This window comes from Thamnophis sirtalis, unplaced genomic scaffold (genome assembly GCF_051295495.1).
Source record: "Thamnophis sirtalis isolate CommonGarterSnake01/CBP01778 unplaced genomic scaffold, rThaSir2_p1.2 scaffold_14, whole genome shotgun sequence".
Lineage (NCBI taxonomy): Eukaryota > Metazoa > Chordata > Lepidosauria > Squamata > Natricidae > Thamnophis > Thamnophis sirtalis.
In genome coordinates, this window is record NW_028261394.1 from 38,040,531 (window position 1) to 38,063,981 (window position 23,451).

The 23,451-nt window shown below is 43.9% G+C and overlaps 1 protein-coding gene across 4 annotated transcripts in view; it reads left to right on the forward strand.

The window, feature by feature from the left end:
* Window positions 1-23,451, forward strand: part of ANKRD27 (ankyrin repeat domain 27) — a 65,583-nt gene that overhangs the window by 25,531 nt on the left and 16,601 nt on the right. For 3 of the 4 annotated variants that reach the window (XM_087728992.1, XM_087728995.1, XM_087728993.1), the window contains exons 12-18: window positions 3,754-3,886; window positions 11,594-11,686; window positions 13,184-13,311; window positions 14,442-14,524; window positions 17,820-17,935; window positions 20,893-20,985; window positions 22,549-22,746. In XM_087728992.1, the coding sequence (XP_087585118.1) occupies window positions 3,754-3,886; window positions 11,594-11,686; window positions 13,184-13,311; window positions 14,442-14,524; window positions 17,820-17,935; window positions 20,893-20,985; window positions 22,549-22,746 (844 nt within the window). The remainder of the gene's footprint in view (window positions 1-3,753; window positions 3,887-11,593; window positions 11,687-13,183; window positions 13,312-14,441; window positions 14,525-17,819; window positions 17,936-20,892; window positions 20,986-22,548; window positions 22,747-23,451) is intronic. The other variant, XM_087728994.1, reaches the window with a different exon arrangement.

Sequence of the window (23,451 nt, forward strand, 5' to 3'; positions counted from 1 at the left end):
ATAAGGCTCAGAGGCTAAGACGCTGAGCTTGTCGATCAGAAAGGTCGGCAGTTCGAACCCCTAGGGCTGCGTAACGGAGTGAGCTCCCATTACTTGTCCCAGCTTCTGCCAACCTAGCAGTTCGAAAGCATGTAAAAAATGCAAGCAGAAAAATAGGAACCACCTTTGGTGGGAAGGTAACAGTGGTCTGTGCGCCTTTGGCAAGTCAAGCTGGCCACATGACCACAGAGACGTCTTCGGACAGCGCTGGCTCTTTGGCTTTGAAACGGAGATGAGCACAGCCCCCTAGAGTTGGGAACGACTAGAACGCGATGTGCGATGGGAACCTTTACCTTAACTAAAATAATATTCTCGCTGAACCCCAGAGCTCAAGTATTGCAGTAGCTTTTACATGGGGATGTTCTTGGAACCCATTCAGAAGCTTCAAATGATCCAGAATGAGGGGTCCTTGGTGGTCTCTGAGCTTGATTGTTTTCTTGTAGACATTTCATTACCCAAACTAGGTAACATCATCAGTGCTTGATGATGATGATGATGATGATGATGATGATGATGTAGCAGCACTGACGATACATATCGCCAGTGGATCCCAAACTTGGCAACTTTAAGACTTGTGGACTTCAACTCCCAGAATTCTTCAGCCAGAGCTGGCTGGAGAATTCTGGGAGTTGAAGTCCACAAGTCTTAAAGTTGCCAAGTTTGGGAACCACTGCGCTATCCATCCAGGGGTGGGTTCCTGCCAGTTCTAACCTATAGAAGAGGTTCCACAAATCTACAGTGCCGTTTAGAACCGGTTCCAGCTCACTCCCCCCGCCCGTCCACACATCATCAAAATGAAGAGCGAGAGGAGGACTTCTGGGAGTTGAAGTCCACAAGTCTTAAAGCTGTCAAGTTTAAACACCTCTGGGGTTTTTTTTTCCTAAAGGGTTAGGGGTGCAAGGGTCTTGTAACTTGACAGCTTTAAGACTTGCGTGCTTCAAATGCCAGAGTTTCTGAGCCAACATTTTGGTTGCTAAGCAAGAGCGTTGTTACGTGAGTTTCACCACATTTTACAAATTGGCCATGCCCACCCAGTCACATGACTGCCAAGCCACTCCCTCTCGGTCACATGGCTGGCAAGCCACTCCTACCTGGTCACATGGTCGGCAAGCCACTCCCACAAAGCAGGCCACACCTACAGAAGGGGTTCTAAAAATTTTTGAAACCCACCACTGTATCCATCCCAAGGATAACAACAATAATATAATAATAGCAGCAGCATCCCTAAATGCCAATATTTTCTGAATACTAAACAGAATACATATCTTTTTTGCTGCTTTAGGACATCAGCAACTCCTGCAGCTGAGACATCAATGTGTTTTTGGTCCCAGATTTTGAAATGTCTATAGGATGTTACGAAAGAGACCTTGACCATTATTTGGTGTGATAGAAATGAAACATCTGCTGCTTAACTGCTGTATTTCCATGGATTACATGGATTATGTGCATTAGAAATATACTCAGGTTCTTGGATGTCAGTTTTAACTTAAAGCTGGATTTTAATTCTTTGTGTCTTTGACTGTCAAAACCAAGGATTAAAAGCCCACACATTTTCGTACGTAAGCACCACACAGTACTCTGTGGTACCTCTTCAGAGTTGGGGTACTAAACACATTGGGGCGAGTTTTATAGCAGGGTGAAACTAGGCAAAACTAAAGCTCAATAGCTAAACATTTTTGGAGCGTATTTTCTTTAAGTGCAACGTGCAATATACAATCAAAATATGCAGAAATGTGGTAAGTGCTTGAATCCTAGTTTGGTTTTTTATGGCTAGGCAAATTCTGTTACTCTACCACAGGGGTTTCAAACTCAAGGCGCACGGGCCAGATCCAGCCTGTGACGTGGTCGAATCTGACCCACGGGGCCATCCTGGAAAATGCTGGTGTCACTTCGACCCAGTCTACTCAATGCGAAGAGGAAACATGCCAGCAGTTTGGGGACTGGCATCAAGTTGGCCACACCCACCCAGTTGGCCACCGGCCCACTTAGGCCAACCACAGCCCTGATGTGGCCCTCGATGAAATTGAGTTTGTCACCCCTGCTGTACCATTTCACATCCTGCTTGAATCTGGCTGCAAACATTTGGTCTCAAAGACTGAAATACATCCCAAATTTTGATGGTAAAACGTTAGGGCGCCATTTTGGATTCCTGCATTCTGGTTGAATCCACATACTCCTTTAAGCCATAGTGTGGTTTGCTGTTTTTTTTTTTTTTTTTGTGACACCATGTGTTCTGAGAATCCAGCTGCTTATGGTTGTTGTGGCCTGCCAGCAAAGCTGGCAGCAGATTCGGACAGTGAGGAGGTTGGGGAGGAAGATGGGCCAGTCCTGGAGTCTGGGGAAGGCTCTGATGAGGGCTTTGTGTCGGAGGCAGAGAGGGGGCCAGAGCCGTATGCCAGTTATCAGCTGCCTTCGGAGTCAGATAGCAGGGAGGCAGACGAACAGTTGGAGCCTGTTCCCAGTGTGTTCATATGGAGAGTGGCCAGACGAAGGGAACGGCTAAAGAACAGGGGTCAACTTGGGAGTGAGGCCACAGGTGGACGATGAATGGCCCCTCCCAGAGGAAATAAAAGGAGCGAAAGGGGAGTGGAGTTTACAGGAGGCAATTAGTTTGCTTCATTGGTTCGTGACTCTCTGAGACTCCTTGCCAAATTTTGCAGATATCAGCCTGGCAGCTCTCCAAGCCAGCTAAGGTCTGTGACTGTAAATCCTTCCTCAAAAGACTTTGTTGGATGTGAATGAGAAGAATTCATAGTAAATTAATAAAAGGGGTTTGCTCCATGCTCTTGGGAAGCCTAGGTCAGAATAATGGTTGAGACCTGTGATACATAGTTAGACAATGGATGAACCCATTGGGTCAGTAAAAATTGGTGAGAGGCTTATCAAATTTGAATACAGCCATAGTGTGGTTTGGTTTTGACCTCGTATGTTGTACAAACGCAGTTGTTAGGGTTAGTAAATCGAGCTTAGCAAAATGTGCAAGTTTCAGCCAGTAGGACTGATTTAAGAATATCATGCCTTTGTCCTATGGGTGAACCTATCTTTAATATCCCCTGGATCACCTTGATAACCAGGATGGGCCTTATAAAACAGAAATAAGATCTGTCTGGTTCCTTGCAAAGAATAAGCCCAGAACTTATCCGAGTTGAAATGTAACGTGGCACGACAAAACCGCGGTCCACTAAAGCGCGCCCGATTAAAGCACGTCGCTGACGCCATCAGCAGCGCGACAACAAGGACCGCGGAGAAAAAATGGCGCTTTAAAAAGCGCTTTTAAAGCAAGCCGATTCACGTAAAGGTAAGGGTTAGGGTTAGGGTTAGGTTAAGGGTTAGCGTTAGGTTTAGGGTTAGGTTTAGGGTTAGGTTTAGGGTTAGGTTAAGGGTTAGGTTTAGGGTTAGGTTTGGGGGGGTTAGGTTTAGGTTTAAGCGTTAATTTTATCTTTACCGCTCACAGCGTGCTTTTTTCGTCGCGCTGTGATGACGTCAGGTATGCGGTTTCGTCGAGCGCGCTTTAGTCTACCGCGGTTTTGTGGTGGAACCGAAATGTAATACTTGCTCATAATTGAAAACTTGAGCAGAATTAAAAACAAGTATCAGAAAACATCCAGGTTTGTTTAATGGATAGAAATTGGGTCCAATTGCAAAAATTGTTTGGGGTTTTTTTTTTTTTTTGCTTCCTGGCAATTCCTTATGTAGTTTTTATTCCTTGTCTAGGATGGCAAACCTGAGCTACATCAAAAACTTCAGATTTTGCAGTTCAGCGAAGGATGAACTGGGATATTGCTTGACCTCAGTTGAGGCTGCAATAGAATATATCCGTCAAGGAAACCTCTCGGACAGGACACCGGTAAGCCCCTGTAATGCCCTCGATCCTATCCCAGCCTCGAAATCTCTCTTAAGAGTCTCCCCTTTTTGTAGACCTGGCAGGATTCTAGCCATGTTGTAACAGGAGTCCGGAGAACTAACTCAGAAATGCATTTCGCTTGTCAAAGCCAGGTCATTATCCTGGCCAGGCCGCTCAAGCATTTTAGCAACTGAAGCGTTAGGCTGGTGAATTATAAAGTCTGATGTACAATATCTATATATATATATCTTGTGCTTGCAAAGAACATGAAGGGCAAACCCAAACTGAAAATTGCAAGCTGCAGGAAACAGCCTTGCGTATAAACGTGGCTCGGCTTTTCCATGGGTTTCACTTGTAGACGCAGGATTTTGTTTACTTCGCACAAATTGCGTCCCAAGACAGGAGCTGATTATTATTATTATTATTTTGCACGGTGTACCAGTTCATGTGGGACGCGGTGGCTCAGTGGTTAAGATGCTGAGCTTGTCGATCAGAAGGTCGGCAGTTCAGTGGTTCGAATCCCTAGCGCCGCGTAATGGAGTGAGCTCCCATTACTTGTTCCAGCTTCTGGCAACATAGCAGTTCGAAAGCATGTAAAAATGCAAGTAGAAAAATAGGAACCATCTTTGGTGGGAAGGTAACAGTGCTCTGTGCGCCTTCGATGTTTAGTCATGCTGGCCACATGACCACGGAGACGTCTTTGGACAGTGTTGGCTCTTCGGCTTTGAAAAGGAGATGAGCACCACCCCCTAGAGTTGGGAACGACTAGCACACACGTGTGAAGGAAACCTTTATCTTTACCAGTTCGACTTACGGCCGCCATCAAGCCCCAAATTTGTTTGCTCAACGAGATGTTTGTTAAGTGAGTTTGGCTGCCTTTTACAACCTTTCTTGCCACTGTTGTTAAGCGAGTCACTGCTTAGTAGCACAGTTGTTAAGTGAATCTGGCTTCCCCCACTGTCTTTGCTTGTCAGAAGGTCATTAAAGGGGATCCCATGAGCCTGGAACCACACAATGGGTCTTAAATATATGCCTGTTGCCGAGTGTCCGAATTTTTATCCTGTGACCATGGGAATCTTGCGATGGTCATAAGTGTGAAAATCAGCCATGTCACTTTTTTCCCAGGGCCGTTGTAACTTCAAATGGTCACTCCACAAGTGGTCGTAAATCAAGGATTACCTCTAGAGACAATCTAAACAAGACAGAATATGTTTTGACTGTATATATGGAATCAAACTTAATTTGATAGGACTTAATCAAACTTAACTTGATAGGATGATAATCTGCCATGTATTTGATAAATGTGTCACCTTCTGTTACACTAAAAATTAGCCCAAGTCAGAAGTTCTTGGAGGGCTTTTCAGAGATGGATTTAAAAGTACCATTGATTTTAGGATTACAGTAGTTGGCAGAAGTCCTTTTTTTAAGAGTTAAAAAGAGTCACCTTTAGGTTTCAGCTTTCTGGGCTTAGTCAAATCATTCAGAGCCTTGCCGATGCATTAAGTGGAATATATTTGAACAGCTTTACATTTTGGGCTGAGCGAGGTAGAGTGGAGTGCTAAATCCACAACCTTTGTGTGTCAAGACACACAGCTGAGTTGCAGTGATTTTTCTGCCAGCAGTAAATGGTTTTGCTTGTAGAAGGCGTGGCAATGGGTTCCACCACAAAACCGCGTTCGACTAAAGCGCGTTCGACGAAACCGCGTAGCTGACGTCATCACAGGGCAACAACAGCGTGGAGACAGAAGCACGCTGTAAACGCTAAACCTAAAATTAACCCCTAAACCTAAACCTAACCCCCCTAAACCTAACCCTAATCCTAACCCTTAACCTAACCCTTAACCTAACCCTAAACCTAAACCTAATCCTAACCCTTAACCTAACCCTAACCCTAACCCTAACCCTTAACGTAACCTTAACCTAACCCTAACCCTTAACCTAACCCTAACCCTAAAGCTAACCCTAAAGCTAACCCTTACCTTAAGTTGAATCGGCTTGCTTTCAAAGCGCTATTTAAAGCGCCCTTCTTTCTCCGCGCTCGCTGTTGTCGCCCTGTTGATGATGTCAGCGACGCGGTTTAATCGGGGGCGCTTTAGTCGAGCGCGGTTTTGTCGTGCCACGGTGGCAATGTGTCCCTAAAACTGTAACGGATATTGCAGAGGTATTTTAGAAAGCACGAATGCTTTGATGGCACTCTGAAGATAATTTTTTAAAAAGTTGATGGATAAGGAACTTAAGGTTAGCAATTCAAGGTATTTTCTGGAGCCAAGATAGAGGTAGCTGGCAGATTTTAACCAAGGCGATGCTTAATTTTTATCTTCAAAAGCGTTGCTAAATGCTCCCTCCCTTTTCTTTCAGTTTATGCCATCTAATCAAAATCTATCAGCTTCCGTTGCTCTCCATTTAGGTTGAAAGTTGGACGCAGTGTTGTAACACATCAACATTACACCCCCAAAATGCCAAGGACCTCTTTCCCAGCTGTTTTAAGACGTAGTGAAATTAATTTATTTATTTCTTCAATTTCTATGCCTACCCCTCTCAGTCGATAACTCGGGGTGACCATAGTTTTCTCTTTAATGGGACAGAGCTTTAATTGACCTGTCGGTATTCCTTTTGTGACTGGAAATATTCTTATAGCCATAAAATTATTATCTCCTCCTCCTCCTCCTCTTTTATGTATTGTTAGGGTGTTTGCAGAATAAAACACATGTCTTAATCATGTGAGGCACATTTCAATATTACTGAAATGTCCACCTCACATGGGCACCGGGACTGCCCACTGTTAGAATATGGCTTATATCTTGTCCCTGAACTGGTTTGACCCATGAGCCAGTTAGCATGGTGCCTTTCTAACTTAGAATGTCTGTTGAACCTATTCACTCTGAATGCAGAATAGTGTCAACTCGTAAGCATCCCTGACCTGCTCTCGAGTTGCCATAGGCAGGAGGGTGGGGTGGGGGGAAACTGATGGAGCAGCAACAAGAAGCACATTCCACACATACCTTTCTCAAGGCTGTATCCCAGGTTACCTGCAACAGCCGGAGGGGCATAATCTCTACAGCCAGGGAAAGTGTTCCGATGGAGAATGTGATTAATGGCACACCCTAGGTGGAGAGGGAAAACAGGGTCATAATTGGGCCGTAAATTAGGTGGGAGCAGAGCTGGCTTCACTTGGGTAAATGCCGACATGTTCGGGAACCCTGACAAATAGTAGATAATTTAGCATCTTGGGGCTTAAGCTAGTGTTGAATTTTCCATGACACGAAGTGGACTCTTCAAGACTCTCTTCCATAAAATACGTATGTTGGTAGTTGTAGCTCGTCAACTTCTGGAGAGTCACGGGTTGGGAGAGCCACGGGTTCCTCATTTATCCTTTAGACCAGTGTTTCTCAACCTTGGCAACTTGAAGTCCTGTGGACTTCAACTCCCAGAATTCCCCAGCCAGCTATGCTGGCTGGGGGATTCTGGGAGTTGAAGTCCATAGGACTTCAAGTTGTCAAGGTTGAGAAACACTGCTTTAGACAATAGGGTTGCTACAAAGTTGATGATGACAAGAGAAACTTCCAAAACCTTAGGTGCTCCTGATCTGAATCGAAGCTGGAGGAGGTGGACCTGATAACCTCAATGGAAGCTGCGCCTGTGAGCCATCTACAAAGAATGGGACTTTAGGGGTTTAATGGCTTGGTTCGGGGATCACTTCATGCTGGAGGCCCCGGGGGATCTTTTCGGGCAAACTCTTCACTCCTCTTTTGCACTTTAAATCACCTTTGCAACGCTTTTCACTTTGCTTCTCGTTGGGATATCTTCTCAAGCAAACTTGTATTTTTCCCTTTCTAAAATGGCAGGGGTGCATCACAAATGTTGCTTGTTAGATCTCTGAGCCGTGTTAAATTAAACAAAAAAAAAAATGGCGGAGGGAAAGAACGGAATGGTTGCACGTGTGAATAGTTTGCCTGCAGCTGGTTTGATGATTGTTCATGACTTGTTGCTCTGCCAACTTCTGAAGCCGTTTAAGGCAAAAATGTGTTGGGATGACGGAGAGGTTTGCTGCCTGCTGAAAAATAAAACACATGGATAAATTTGAGAACGTGTGCAGTTCTTTAAAGTAAAAGGAGTCAATAAAACACGCCCAGTTTCCCAATACCTGTTTACGTTTTTTTTTCTTGGTCCTTTTGCCTAAATGCAGCTATCTTCTCCATAGTTTTTAAAAACTTCTTATTTTGGATGTTAGAACATAGAACACTTGGAGGGCAAATCATGAATGGCTGAATGTATGTCTTTTTGCAGAAGATCAGGATTTGCAATGTGCCAATTCCATGAGTTTCGTGCTTCAACCTCTTTGTTCTAACTTGCATTTAAATCCCCGAAGCTGTGCTTAACATGACAGATTTAATCCTGGTAACTGAACTGTCGCTTATGCAATCTATCTGCTCTATCGCTTAAGAAAATGTTTGGTTAGAGAGATGTTGGGAACCTGGGGTGCTGATTCCCCCTCTTTACTGCTTGAAAATATATCTTGTGAGGAGTCAGATTTAAGCCAAAATCATTTAGCAAAGTATATCTCTCAGTCTGAAAGATGAACTAGATTGGAGTGGTGCAAGAACAGGAAATAAGCCATATTCCTTATCAACTAGAGTTGATTTTAGCTGACTTGTTAATGTTGCTTTACCAACTGGGACTGCAATCAGTCTTGATTCAGGCTGCAATTCTTTCAGAGATTTGAAGGGAGGGGGGAGAGACAGGGTTATAATCCCCTGGGTTGTAAAGTATAAAGTCTGCCTTCTCCAGCCAAGTATACACCAAAGATGTTGGCCTTCAGCTCTGCATGGATTGTGCTGTCAGGATCTGTTGAGAGTTAATGACACCCCTTAGAAGGACCAAGTTTCTCATCTTGACGCCTATGTTTTGTTGAGCATATACCCAAAGATTTCTGGAATCATCATCTTTTATGACTCCATAATTCCTTGCAGGGTGGAGTCTGGGCAAATTGAATGGTGCTGAATGTTTGTTGACCAGATGCCCTTCCTGTCACCAATGCAGAGTTCTATTTAGCAGATAGATTCTCATCGTGCCCAGAGAGAGAAATATCCGCCTCTACCTAGGGTCGAACTCACAGTCTCCTGATTGTGAGGCAAGAGCTCAACCTCTAAGGGTGTCTTGAATGACTAGCTGAAATACCCAGAGGGTATCAGGTTAGCTGTTCTCATCTGAAACATGGGTGGGAAGTCTTCAGCAGATGAGATCATCATCTATAACAGTGTTTCTCAACCTTGGCAACTTGAAGATGTCCGGACTTCAACTCCCAGAATTCCCCAGCCAGCATTCGCTGGCTGGGGAATTCTGGGAGTTGAAGTCCGGACATCTTCAAGTTGCTAAGGTTGAGAAACACTGATCTATAGCAACACTAGTTAGGTTGACATGTTGAGCAAAAGCATGTCATTTGTGTTTAGCTTAGCGCAAATCAAACCAAACCTTTCTTATAGACATGGGCCAGAATATTAGCTTAGTGCAGAGGTGAATGGTGTCATTAGAGCATAGTTGATTACAAAATATATGTTGAGCCCAGAGATGGTATTCAACAGGTTCTGACCGGTTCTGGAGAACCAGTAGCGGAAATTTTGAGTAGTTCTGAGAACCATCTCACCTCCATCTATTCTCTGCCCCCCCTCCCCCGAGTCCCAGCTGATCAGGAGGAAATGGGGATTTTACAGTAACCTTCCCCTGCCAGGCCCACCAAGCCATGCCACGCCTACAAGTGGTACGCCCACAGAACCACTAGTAAAAAAGTTTGAATCCCACCACTGGTTGAGCCTTGAATGAATCACAGTAGCCAAGTTCATACTTCATGGTAACTACAAAGGATGGTTTCCAAGCCACAATAAGTTGACGCATGGACACATCAACCTAAAGCCAAAGTGCGTCACAACTTCACTTGATGTAAACTTAGTGATTTCTTCCCTCTGACGTGAAGAGGACTTTCACTCTTTAACACTGTGACAGCTTTCGTTCTCTTACCTGTTCAACATGTCATTTCACTGTTAACCCTCTACATTTTTACCTTCCTGGGAGAGAATTGCTCAACATGATTGACCAAACAAATGAAAACCAAACTTTATAATCAAATAAGCAGTAGACAAGGGCATTGCAAATCTAATCATCAGTAGTAAGGATGTTAAAATGGCATGTTAAGAAAAGTGACTTCTAAACGGTCTTCACACAACTTGTCACAGCATCCTCGTTGTCATATGATCAAAATTTGGGTGCTTGGCAACTGGTGTGTATTTATGACAGTTGCAGCATCCCAGGGCCACGCGATCCCCTTTTGCAACACAGCTTCCAATGCGCAAAGTCAATGGAGGAAGCTAAATTAACAACTGTGATGTTCCCGTGGTTCGTCCATGAGGCCAATGTGGAGAAAAGACAGGACACGATCTTTCTCGGGATGGAGCGACCCAGATTGGGGGGTCTGAGAGCCCCTTTTATTGACATAGGACAAAGGCAGGAGGAGCAATAGCATGTGATTAAAAACAGCCTGTAAAAGTACAATTTCTAATCTACTGCTCAGGGAAGTTCTGTCTATATATGGTCAAATCCTGGACGTCATTGATAGGGCACATCTCAGAATGTTATGTTATGCACTATCAGGATGTTATGGCATTTTAGGAGTTTGTTTTCTCCTGTGTGGTTCAGCGTGGCTCCGCATGCCCCGGTATGAACTGGGCCATGGGTGACCGCTACGCCTACACAAGGAACTATATTACAACAAACAACCACAATGATTTGCTTAACAACCATGGCAAAAAAAGAAGTTTGTAAATTTGGCTGTGATTTATTTTAACCAGCCTGGTTAATCACAGAAATTCTGGTTCCAGTTGTGGTTGTAGCAAAAGCACGTAGACTTATATACCGCTTCACAGTGCTTTAGAGTCCTCTCTAAGCGGTTTACAGAATCAGCATATTGCCCCCAACAATTCGGGTCCTCATTTTAGCCACCTCGGAAGGATGGAAGGCTGAACCTTGAGGCGGTCAGGATCAAACTGCGCACACAACGGCTCCTTGTAAGTCAAGGATTACCTGCATCATTTTTTTTTTATTCCTTAAAAAAATAGTGTGAACATTGCTGATTAAAAACCCCATTGCAAAGAGGACTGTTAAATGCATGCGCATCGAATTGCATGCACAGTTCAATGGAAATTGTTCTGCGCATGTGCAAAACTAAAAAAAAAAAAGATGGTGGCAACCGGGGGAACCAGTCCAGGGGTGTGGCCAGCCTGGGTTGCTGCTGTTTCTGCGACCCAGGCTGGCATGCCACTACCGGTTTGGCTGAACCGGGCCGAACTGATAGGAACCCATCTCTCGGAAGGATATACACCCAATGAATAACATAGTAAAAGAACAGAAATTTCCTTGGATGACACTGCAGTCGGTGGTGATTTTATTTTTCTTCATGCTCAGCTTTTTTTTTTAGGAATCTACATATTTGTAAGCTTTTGGTTGGAAGTTGGAATTCATTCTTCTATTCATTGGTTAAAATTCAAACGGAAAACCCACCCTTCAGTGCAAGAAAATCTGCAGTGTTCAATTTTCAGAGCTTTAAAATGGAATTTGCCAGTTAGACTGGATCCAACCTCAGTGGGAAAAAAGAGGGTGGCAGATACCTCTTCAGTTAAATATTTCTCATTGCTAATAGCTTCTCTCTCTCTTTTTTAGGGATCTGAAGGATTTGGTGAAAAGCTGTTCTTAAGACAAAGAATGAATCTTCTCTCTCAACTGTCCACCACCCCGATAGACTGCTTGTTTAAGGTTTGGATGGCATAGCTGTTGGATTAACTCAGCAAGAATTAGCCAAATATTATGCTTTTCTGTAATCCGTCGGAAGACTGTCTCCATGGCTGTCTGCGGACTAAAATTGGGTGTTTTGGAATTGATAAAAGAACAGCACGTATCTTTCCTTTGCCATTTTTATTAGCTTTTAAACTTATAGCTATGGATGCTTTAATCAGAGTAGCACCATCATTGGTGGAAGTTGGTTTTAATGGTTCACCGACAAATGCGCGCTCGACAAAAGTGCGCTGGCGAAACTGCGGCGAGAAAACTGTAAGTTCTAAATCGCGCCGACGAATGAGTGCAGAAGCGCGCCGACAACAGCGCGCCGACAAAAGTGCGCCTTCAACGAACAAGTAGTAACCGCGAGTTCTAAACCTAACCCTAAACATAACTCTAAACCTAACCCTGAACCTAACCCTTACCTTAACTTAAATCGCGCTTCTGTTGGCATGCTGTTGTCGGCGCGTTGTTGTCGGCGCGTTGATGACATCGTGGTTTTCTCACCGCAGTTTCGTCGGCGCGCTTTTGTCATGCGCGCATTTGTCGGGTCACGGATTTTAATTATATTTATTTTCTAAGCAGTGCCTGTGTGATTTCTCCTTCCACTTAATCATCTTCCACCGGAGAGATGAGGGCTGAGAGGGAAGCTTTCCTTGGAGTGATCTCTGTGGGCACATTCTTAAACTTCCTTTTTTAAAAGTTAAATATTTAAACTTTAATGCGTTGAGAGTTTGGAGCTGATTATGGCTTTGCTGGCACAGACAAGCTGCTGAATCAGTTTGATGTTATCCTTTTATTGTTCTTGAAGTTGTACGTACAATTTTTAAATTTATTATTATTATTATTTTTTAAATCCGCTGCTTTGGGAATGCTTATAAATGGAGAGACGAATCCACACTTCAATCCACATTTTCAAATCAAATTATATGATCCGAAGAAATGGTTTGGTTAACCGGTTCTGGGGCAGTAAGTCATGTTAATAACATGAAGATGTTTTTATCAGACACTAGCTGCTAGCTCAGTGTTGCCCGGAACCAATCCCCCTTACCAGAGGGAGTCCCCTTGTGGAATATTGTGAAGCCGTTACCATGGCAACTTCACTGTGCTGCACAGTGGAAGCCATTTTAAGGCACAACAGGCTCTATCTCAACAGAACTTGAATCCAAAATGCACACTATCACTGACAAAAGTACTGTGATTTAACACTATAGATATAATTCATTCCTTTTCATTAGACACCCATTAGTTTTTACAGTTTAACAGTTATAGAGATGTCACAGTGGATATGCAGTCTAGAATTGGAATTATTTATTGTTAGCGATGGTAGACAGTAAACTGGGGACTTGTGATGAAAACACACCGACTTTTCTACCAATTGCTGTGATGTGAGAACTGACTTTTTTCATCCTCTTCTGGTGTCTGTTGTGTTTTGGGTTTTGAACTTTCCCAGATGTGTCTCTCTCTTCTTTGCAGCATATTGCTTCGGGCAACGAAGAAGAAGTAGAACGCTTACTGAGCCAAGGAGACAGCGATAAGGACGCTTTGCAAAACATGTGCCATCCGCTCTGCTTTTGTGACAAATGTGAGAAGCTAGTTTCTGGGTAAGAATATTTTTTTCCTCTCTCCAAGAGTTTATCCCCAGTGATTCAGAATGAAAGTTAAGACATTTGATTCTGCCTTCAGTGGCTTAATTCAGATCTAATGCCAGATTATGGTCTGCATGTTTACACGGATTATTCAGGCATTCATTCAGTCATCTTCCCAAGGATTAGTGAGATAGGCCAGTAATATTGTTTGTCACACAGTCAGCCAGATGTTCAGACTGGATTTGGCATTCCTTCCCAAGGACCTGGGATAGAGAGATGTGGGTGTTGGATTGTGTTAGAGGTATCGATCACAGGATGTAAGCTGTTCCAAGTAAAGCTGCCTTTTGCAATTGACAGATGGTGAATTTGTCAATGCTGATGGTGATGCCGTTATTTTTAGGAAGAAAGGGTTGAAGCTGACAAAAGAGCAAGTTCTGTTCTGTCCGATGCTTCCCAAGAGCATGAAGCAAACTCCTGGTCCCGACAAAAACCCCTTTTATTAATTTACTGTGAATTCTGCTCATTCACATCCAGCAAAGTCTTTCAAGGGAGGATTTACAGTCACAGACCTTATTTGGTTTGGAGAGCTGCCAGGCTGATATCTGCAAAACTTGGCAAGGACTCTCAGAGAGTCATGAACCAATGAAGCAAACTAATTCTCTCCTGCAAACTCCACTCCCCTTTCGCTCCTCTTTTATTTCCCCTGGGAGGGGCCACTTATCGTCTACCTGTGGCCTTATTCCCAAGTCAACCCCTGTTCTTTAGCTGTTCCCTTCGTCCGGCAACTCTGTGCATGCGCACACTGGGAAACAGGCTCCAGCTGTCCATCTGCCTCATTGATGTCTGTCTCTGAAGGCAGTTGAGAACTGTCAGACAGCCTGGCCCCCTCTCTGCCTGCGAAACAGAGCCCTCATCGGAGCCTTCCCCAGACTCCAGGACTATCCCATGTTCCCCCCCAATCTCCTCACTGTCCGGATCTGCTGCCAGCTCTGCTGGCTGCTGGTGGGCCACAAGTTCAGAGGACAGCAGAATTATAATGGGTGGCCTTTGCAACCACAGTTTCACAAAAGGGTCCATATTGGGCAGTAGATTAAAACACTTGTATTCTGCTTGAGTTTGATCATGTCTTGTACTATTGCTTTAAGGAAGTTGAACGATCCATCAATTGTTACCCCATTTTCTAGAGGTGATCAGGGATTTACTCCACTTCATGTAGCTGCTATTTACGGTGAGCGCTGCACTCTTTTTTTTTCCCCCTTCATTTTTCAAATGTTGTAGCGTCGCCTTTTCCAATACAATCAGAAATCCTTTCGCTCTGTTAGTTGGGAGCTCTGAAGGTTTCAAACCCATTAGGTGGAAAGAGGACAGAGAGCCCAATCTCTGTGTTTTCCTTTACATTGTTTGGAACATTATTATTTGGTCTTTTTTGTTGTTTATTTTATTTTGAATTTTTTAAAATTTTTATTTTAAACACATAAACACATCAACAAAAACAAACACGTGACTTAACACAACACAGGAACAAGAAGTTCCATCGTATATCATACAGCAGTTCCGTATCGGTTTCTTTACAGTTAGTGTTTTCCCTTCTATACATTTCTATCTTGCATTCATGGTCTCCTTATTCGTTATCCATTTTTATGTACAGTTCTATATTTATTTATACTTAGCTATTTATACCAAAATATTGTTTACCTATATTGTGTTTTATATTCTTACTGTCATTTATTCTCTTACATACAATTATAGGTGTACATTCACATAGTTATTCTTTTTCTTTGCCATTCTTATACTTTTGTTATTCCATTTAAAAGGTTATAAGGTACAGTTTGGGTTGTTTTGTTTACCATCCCTAGCGCCTGTTGTAACACCACCTTAATTTCCTTTTCCCCCTCCCTTCCTTCTCTACTTCCTTCCTTCCTTCCTCCTCTCCTTCCCCTTCTTTCTTCCCTTACCTCTCCCCTACTCTTACCCTCTCTCTTCCCCTTCCTGCCCTCTTTCCTTCTCTTTCTCTCCCTTCCACCCTCCTCTCCTTCTCTTTCTCTCCCTTCCACCCTCCTCTCCTTCTCTTTCTCTCCCTTCCACCCTCCTCTCGTTCTCTTTCTCTCCCTTCCACCCTCCTCTCGTTCTCTTTCTCTCCCTTCCACCCTCCTCTCCTTCTCTTTCTCTCCCTTCCACCCTCCTCTCCTTCTCTTTCTCTTCCTTCCACCCACCTCTCCTTACCTCTTTCTTCTTCCCTTACCTCTCCTCCACTCTTCCTTTCCTACTATCTCTCCTTTTCTTTCTCTCCCTTCCACCCTCTTCTCCTTTGTTGTTTATTTTTACCTAGCTGTTAACCCGGCATTGCGCTGGTATTCGTTTATTTCAATCCTGTATTACACATTCAGAAATGTCTAAATATTAAAAGAAACCACCTTTTGAGTACTATTTAAAAATCTTTTGTAAAAATCTTTTGAATGCTATTTAAAATATGTCACTAAAAGGAGTGACATATAAAGAATGAACTTGGAAAAGGAGAATTTGCATTTTAAAAACCTACGTCGGACCAAGGTAACTGACCAGGAGGGAAAATAGTAAGGATTATATTTGTGTTTAAAAAAAAGATTAAGCAGTTTTTACATTAAGAGCTAGGAAAATTAAGGAGGATATTGAAAAAGCCCTGAATTATTACTGTGGTGCCAAGTGGCTAGGCAGCTGGGATGCTGGAGAATGCTGGGAGATCCAATGAAACAACATTACGAAGGCCACAGATTGCCCAAGGATATGGAGCAGTTTTCAAGGCAACAGTTTGCAAGATAGGAGCCTTTCTCTGAACTGCAGACGCTTGATTATTTTGGTTTTTCCAGAAGGAAATAGATAGTAGGTTATCTTGGTTTTTGACTTGGCAGGGAGCAGGTTTTAAAATCATTTTGCCTCCTCCAGTTTCTTGCCTTGCCTTGCCTTGAGAAAGTGTGAGCCTTGTCCCAAAAGGTTACATCGATGTTCTTGGCAGTATCAAGTCATTAATATTTGAACATTTGAGGGCAAATACTTTACCTGGGGACGCAGTGGCTCAGTGGTTAAGACGCTGAGCTTGTCGATCAGAAAGGTCGGCAGTTCAGCGGTTCGAATCCCTAGCGCCGCATAACGGAGTGAGCTCCCGTTACTTGTCCCAGCTTCTGCCAACCTAGCAGTTCAAAAGCAAGTAAAAAATGCAAGTAGAAAAATAGGAACCATCTTTGGTGGGAAAGTAACAGCGTTCCGTGCGCCTTTGGCATTGAGTCATGCCGGCCACATGACCACGGAGATGTCTTTGGCCCTCGCTGGCTCTTTGGATTTGAAACAGAAATGAGCACTGCCCCCTAGAGTTGGGAACGACTAGCACATATGTACAAGGGGAACCTTGACTTTTACTTTATCTGGAGGTTTCTTGGTTAGTTTTCCCCCAAATACAGTATGCTTTTGCCTTCCGTTGGTATTCTTCTCTGACTCTCAGGAATAAGGCAACCTCATTTTTAATTGCTGGACATTCTCTTGCTCAACTTAGAATTGAAAAAATGCTGTGGGCTCTTGGAGAGCAACAGGTAGTCCTCGACTTACGACAGTTCATTTAGTGACCATTCAAAGTCACAACGGCACTGAAAAAAGTGACTTACGGCAACCATTGTTCACATTTATGACCATTGCAGCATCCCCACGGTCACGTGATTTATATTCGGATGCTTGACTACTGACTCACATTTATGACGGTTGCAGTGTCCCGGGGTATGAGTGTCACAGGATTCCCCTTTTGGCGGCCTTCTGAGCAGCAAAGTCAACAGGGAATCCAGATTCACTTAACAACCGGGTGACTAATTTAACAGCTGCAGCGATTTCGGTTAACCAATGTGACAAAAAAAAAGGGGGGGTAGAATGGCGGCAGAGCTCACTTAACCGATTTCTCCCTTTGCTACATATATTTTGGGCTCGGTTGTGGTCATAAGTCGAGGACTACCTGTATCGCACGGTTTGCACAGCAAGGAAAAAGAGAAAGTTATTCGATTCTAAGAACCGACTTTGAAATGCAACATGCTTTAAAAAAAAAACCAGCCACGGGTGGGATTCAGCCGGTTCGGACCGGTTCAGGCGAACCGATGCTAATTTTACATCTGATTCACTGAACCAGTATTTGCAAGGACTGGCTGGCCCTGCCCACCCCACTCTGCCCCTCCCAGGAGTCTCCAGGTGGCCTGTTTTTTACGCCAGGTAAGTGCAGGGCCTGCGCAGAGGGAGGACGAAAACAGGGCCTCCCGGAAGTACCGGAAGCCTGGCGGGAGGCCGTTTTCGTACTCCTGGAGGCTCGAGGAAAGCCTGTGGAGCCTGTGGAGGGTGAAAAAGGCCCCTCCCCTGCTGTGGCGCAGGAGGCCAAGTAGGCCATGCCCACCTTGGCCACGCCTACCCAGCGACCGGGCAGAGAACTGGTTCCTAATTTTTTTTAATCCCACTACACAGCTGCATGGTATCATTTGGGTGGTAATTAGCATGTTTCTTCCTCCCTCTCCCAGGGCAAGCACTGTTAGTTGACTTGTTAGTCTCCAAAGGCGCTGTTGTCACTGCCACGGATTACCATGGGTCAACACCCCTTCATCTCGCCTGTCAAAAAGGATACCAGAATGTTACAGTAAGCTACAAAACAGTCTGTGAATCATGTTGCGCTGTGTGTAGTTTCGTTTTTATTTATAGACAGACGTAAGCGTTGAGTCACCCAAAAGCAAAATCTGGGCTGGGTTGCTTTAAAAGTGGAATGGCGGCTTTTTTAAGGATACAGGTAGTCCTCGACTTACGACCGTTAATTGAGCCCAAAATTTCCGTGGCTAAGCAAGACAGCTGTTAAGTGAGCTTGGTCCTACTTTACGACTTTCCTTGCCACCGTTGTTAAGTGAATCACTGGGGTTATTAAGTTAGTAACATGGTTGTTAAGTGAATCCGGCTCCCCCATGGACTTGGCTGGCCAGAGGTTTCAAAAGGTGGATCACATGACCCCGGGACACTGCAACTGTCCTAAACACAGGCCAATGGCCAAACATCTGGATTTTGATCACGGGAATGCTGCAAAGTTGTAAGTCACATTTTTCAGTGCTGTTCATAAGTCACATTTTTCAGTGCTGTTTTAATTTCAAACGGTCACTGAATGAATGGTTGTAAGTCGAGGATACCAGAGCTATAACTTTCTTCATCCCTCCCAGAGTCCTTAGCGACATTCCTATTAGCTGAGGAGTCAGGCCTGGAAGCCATCTTTTGCATTGGGCCCTTAGGCCTGCCACATTTATTGCTGTGGGAAACTGGGAGGGGGGATTATATGGAGTAAGGGAGATGTAGTCAAAATAAGATTCCTTTCTCAGAGAGTCAAGGACATGTTGCCCTGCACCTGAAGTGGCGTGACTGGAGGCATCTCCAGTTTTTGTTCTGACCCCCCCCTTCTCTGTCCAGGAACGAAAGCCGAAAACAAACGTAAATGAGAATGTTTTTTAATCAGTCCAGACTCTCGTTGGCTGAAAGCCACATAAACAAAGAGATAGGCACTTCGGCAGCAAGTCCTACAAACCTTGGCAGCAATGCCAACAAACTCTGGCAGCAATCCAGCCTGCCAAGTTTGTTTCTCGTTAGTCCTTAACGTTGACTTCTGCAAGAAGGGCATGGCACAAGCAGTCTCTTTTATAATCAGGAGAGGATTTTAATGGGCATCAGCTGAGCGTAATTACCTCCTGTAATTATGTAGTTGTTCTTGACGCTGAGTAGCCCTTCGACGGCGTGCATCCCGGAACAACTCACAGGTGGTTTCTGGATCACTCACTCTTGTCTCCTCCCCACTGATCCAAGGCTCAGGCGCCACCTGGTGGTCAACCAGTCTCTCTGCGGCCTGCTCGGAGTCGGAACCCAGTCCAGGGTCCTCCATCTCCTCCAGGGCTGACTCATAAGACCCCTCGCTGTCGGAGTCTGGTGGCAGCTCCAACGGCTCCTGCCGGGCCACAACAGTTTTGGTTGGTGCCTGATTGGCCCATGTGATGGACATGTGGGTGCTGGGCAGGGACTTGGACTTTTATTTGGGTGGGGAAAACCTGGAAACTTTCAGATTCGGGTTTTCCCTGATGTGCCAATATGACATCTCTAAGAAAATGGAACTTTGAGGAAACTCAAGTCTTGGAGTCTTCTTTCATTAGGGATGTTATTTGGAAACCCCGACATGAGGATTCTTTGCTAACCTTTGGCTTCTATTCCTTGTTCTTGCCTTTCCTCCTAGAATTGCCCCCCTCCCCCACTCTATTTAATGGAAATGTTGGCCCTGCATATGGATTGTTTTTTTTTTTTTAAAAAAAAATCATACTGATGCTGGCCTGCAGCCCAAAGAACGGATGCATTTAGCCTTCAGTTTTTCTGTGCTCGCTTCCTGTTGTCCTTTGCAGGGATTACAACAACGTCTTTATAACTAGCCGAACATGAATAAAACATTTTGATTGATGAAGCTGCATCTTCCACCATTTGGGGGATTCAGGAGTTGGGAGGGCTGGGGAGATGGACTGGAGAAAAACAATTCGATGTTGTAAAATTTATATTCCATGAAAAGTGCTTCAGGTGTTTTGTTACCAAATAGTTCCAGCCAACTCTGCTGCTGTTTACTGTCAGGTATCTTGATGCTCTTAACTTTTTTAAAAAAAGTTCTTTCAATAAAAGAAAGAGAAAGCTGCCGTATATCAGAGCAAAATGCCAGCTTTTAGAATCATTTTTTTATTGGCAGCAATGTCACTGGGATTTCACCGAGATGACCCTGGAAATGTTGACTTCAAGTCATCACCGTTATCATCCATGAAAGTCCCTGTCGATTTTTTGTGAGCTTCTTCATTTTGTGCTATTATTCTAGCTGGCAAAAGTAGAGCGTAGGATACTTTGGAAGTGAGTGTGGCTGGAGGTGTGAAAAATAGAAGGAAGGTGTAAAAGGCAAGGGGCATGTGTGGAAACCCTCTACCCCGCCCATTATTGAAACAGTTGGATGTAAAATTACAGAGTAGTTTGAAATCTCTTGGGTTGGTACTAAACATTATTTAAGGCAACTTTTTGAAGAACAGCATTGAAGTCCCATTTCCAGAAATGGTGCATTAACTTAACAGAATAACTTATATGATAAAAGAATAAGTTGGAGGTCTAATAGTCCAACCCCCTGCTCAGGAAGGAAACCATATACCATTTCAGACAAATGGTTGTCCAATCTCTTCTTAAAATCCCTCACTGTTGCAGCATCCACAACTTCTGGAGATAAATTGTTCCACTGATTAACTTAACTCAAGAATTGTTATTTTCTGTAGCTGTTCTTTGAAGTGCCGAGTAGCGTTTACCTATTGGTAGAGTGGTAACTCTACATTGTTTTTTCAATAGTGCAAAATGAGATGTTTTCATGCCAGTTTGCCAGTTTGCAACTCGGTTTCATGCCAGTTTGCAACTCGGTCCAAAAAGGTAGCTGAAAGGGAAGATGGGCATTAGTGATTTCATTCGGTTTCAGAAATGATAAAAACGCCCAGTAGATATACTAGCCTGTTATGACATCTTCTCGGGATAATATTGGCTTTTTCCTTTTATTTTCAGCTTCTCTTGTTACATTATAAATCCAGCTCGGAAGCCCAGGATAATAATGGCAACACTGCACTCCATTTAGCCTGCACTTATGGGCATGAGGACGTAAGTAGATCTTTTAAAACAGCAGTTCTCATAGGTGTCCTTCAGTTCTGTAGTACAGGGGTCTCCAGTCCAATTTTAAGGCTTGTGGGCTTCAACTCCCAGAATTCCTGGCTGAAGAATTCAGAGAGTTGAAATCCGCAAGTCTTAAAGTTGCCAAGATTGAAGACGCCCACTGAAGTGTCCTTTGGACCATAAATTTCTTTTCCCTCTCTTTTGGGAGGCAAGCATATTCTAAATGTTTTAGTTTCCTTTCCTATCAAGTGTTCAATTATTGTGGTGGATACGAAATGTAAAAATAGGCCATTCATTGATTCAAATTATTTTTACACCATTCGTTCTCCGTTTCCTGCGCTCAAGACATCGCTACTAGCTTTTCAAGTTTTCTGTGAAACACATTAAATCCACCGCATGCTAACATAAAATTGTACTAATTAAAGCATTCCACAGGGGAAAAAATATACGAAGGTAGTCTGGATGAAGAATTGGGTGTCTCGTGAAAGGGGGTCTGCTGCTTTTGTGGCTGTTTGAAAGTCACAATGTTGAGGGCAATCCTCAGAACAGGTGGTGTCCTTGCACTTTTGTTATATGAAAAAAGTGTATGAATTGTGTGCGTATTGTGAGTGTGTATTGTCTGAGAGGAGATTTTGGTATTCAAGCATTCATAGCATAGCAGGGTTAAATCTCTGGGTGGATAAAGTGCAAGCAGAATTGGACAGTGAGGAGGTTGGGGAGGAACATGGGCCGGTCCTGGGGGCTGAGGAAAGCTCAGACGAGGGCTCTGCGTCAAAGGCAGAGAGGGAGCTAGACAGCAGTGAGGCAGAGAAATAGCTGGAGCCTGTTCCCAGTGTGTGCATGCACAGAGCTGCCAGAAGACAAGAAGAACTAAGAAAGCAGGGTCGACTTGGGAGTAAAGCCACACCTTGGAAGTGATTGACCCTTCCCATAGAAAACAAAAAAGGAGCGAACGGGGAATGGGCTTTTGCAGGAAACCATTCATTCGGTCGTTTCACGAGTGGAAAGTTCTGTTTGTGACTAGAAGAGACTCTGTGCCAAGTTTTGCCTTGCCCTGCGTTTGGCAACCAGTTATTTGGCAGCTCACCAAACGAGATAAGGTTCGTGTTGATAAACATTCCTCTGAAAGACTGTTGGCTAAGTCTTGCTGACTCTGAATGAAAGGAATTCACAGTCGTGTAAATAAAAGGGGACTCTGCTTCTTGCTGAGGTGGCGCAGTGGTTAAATGCAGCACTGCAGGCTACTTCAGCTGACTGCAGTTCTGCAGTTCGGCTGTTCAAATCTCACCGGCTCAGGGTTGACTCAGCCTTCCATCCTTCCGAGGTGGGTAAAATGAGGACCCGGATTGTTGTTGAGGGCAATACGCTGACTCTGTAAACCGCTTAGAGAGGGCTGAAAGCCCTATGAAGTGATATATAAGTCTAACTGCTATTGCTATTTTTAAGGAAGCCTGGGTCAGAACATATAGGAGCAGCTTCCTTCAGGCTGTATATAATCCATGGCCTTCATGACAAAGTTCTTATATCGGTTGTTCTGTTTTAACTTTGCAGTGCGTCAAGGCTCTCGTTTATTACGATGTCCATTCTTGCAAGTTAGAGATTGGTAATGAAAAAGGAGACACTCCTCTTCACATAGCTGCTCGCTGGGGCTACCAAGGGATCATCGAAGTCCTCCTGCAGAATGGAGCCAACCCAGGCATTCTGAACCGGATGAAAGAGACACCTGTGCAATGTGCATTGAACTCAACGGTACTTTTTAAACCAACTAGGGTGTTCTTATGATGCTTTTCCCGTAACTTTGAAGCCAAGGCATCCTGCATATTCTCACTGTTAGTTGCAGAGAGGGCAGAGGTCTTAGCAATACTACAACAATAATTAAATAAGGGCCAAGGTAGCGCAGTTGTTTGAATGCAGTATTGCAGGCCGATTCTGCCTACAGCCTGAAGTTCGATCCTGACTGGCTCAAGGTTAGTCTAGTCTTCTACCTTTCCGAATTTGATAAAATGAGGACCCAGATGTTGGGGGCAATATGCTGACACTGTAAACTGCCCAGAGAGTGCTGTAAAGCAGGGGGCACCAACCCTCGGGCTGTGGCCCACAGCTTTTGTGGTGCCCTCCACATTAATCTGTTCCTTCTTTAAACCTATTCAGTTCTGATTTTTAAGGAGAACTTATTTTTTTAAAAAGAGACCGCTTTGCACAGCCATTTAAAAGTAGCTTCTGATTGATAATGTTGGAGAAAAGTCACCGTTGTGTTTTATACTTGCTCATACAGACGGAAGAGCTGCAAGAGAAATATAAAATCTCCATGCATGTATTTGCTTTTATGCACAGTAGAAGTTTTCCTGTTTGTTTTCTTAGCGTCTTCAATAGAAATCAATAAAAACATGCAGTCTTGGGACATCTTAAAAACCTAACCAAGTTTATTATTATGCTGCTTGGCTTAATTATTAT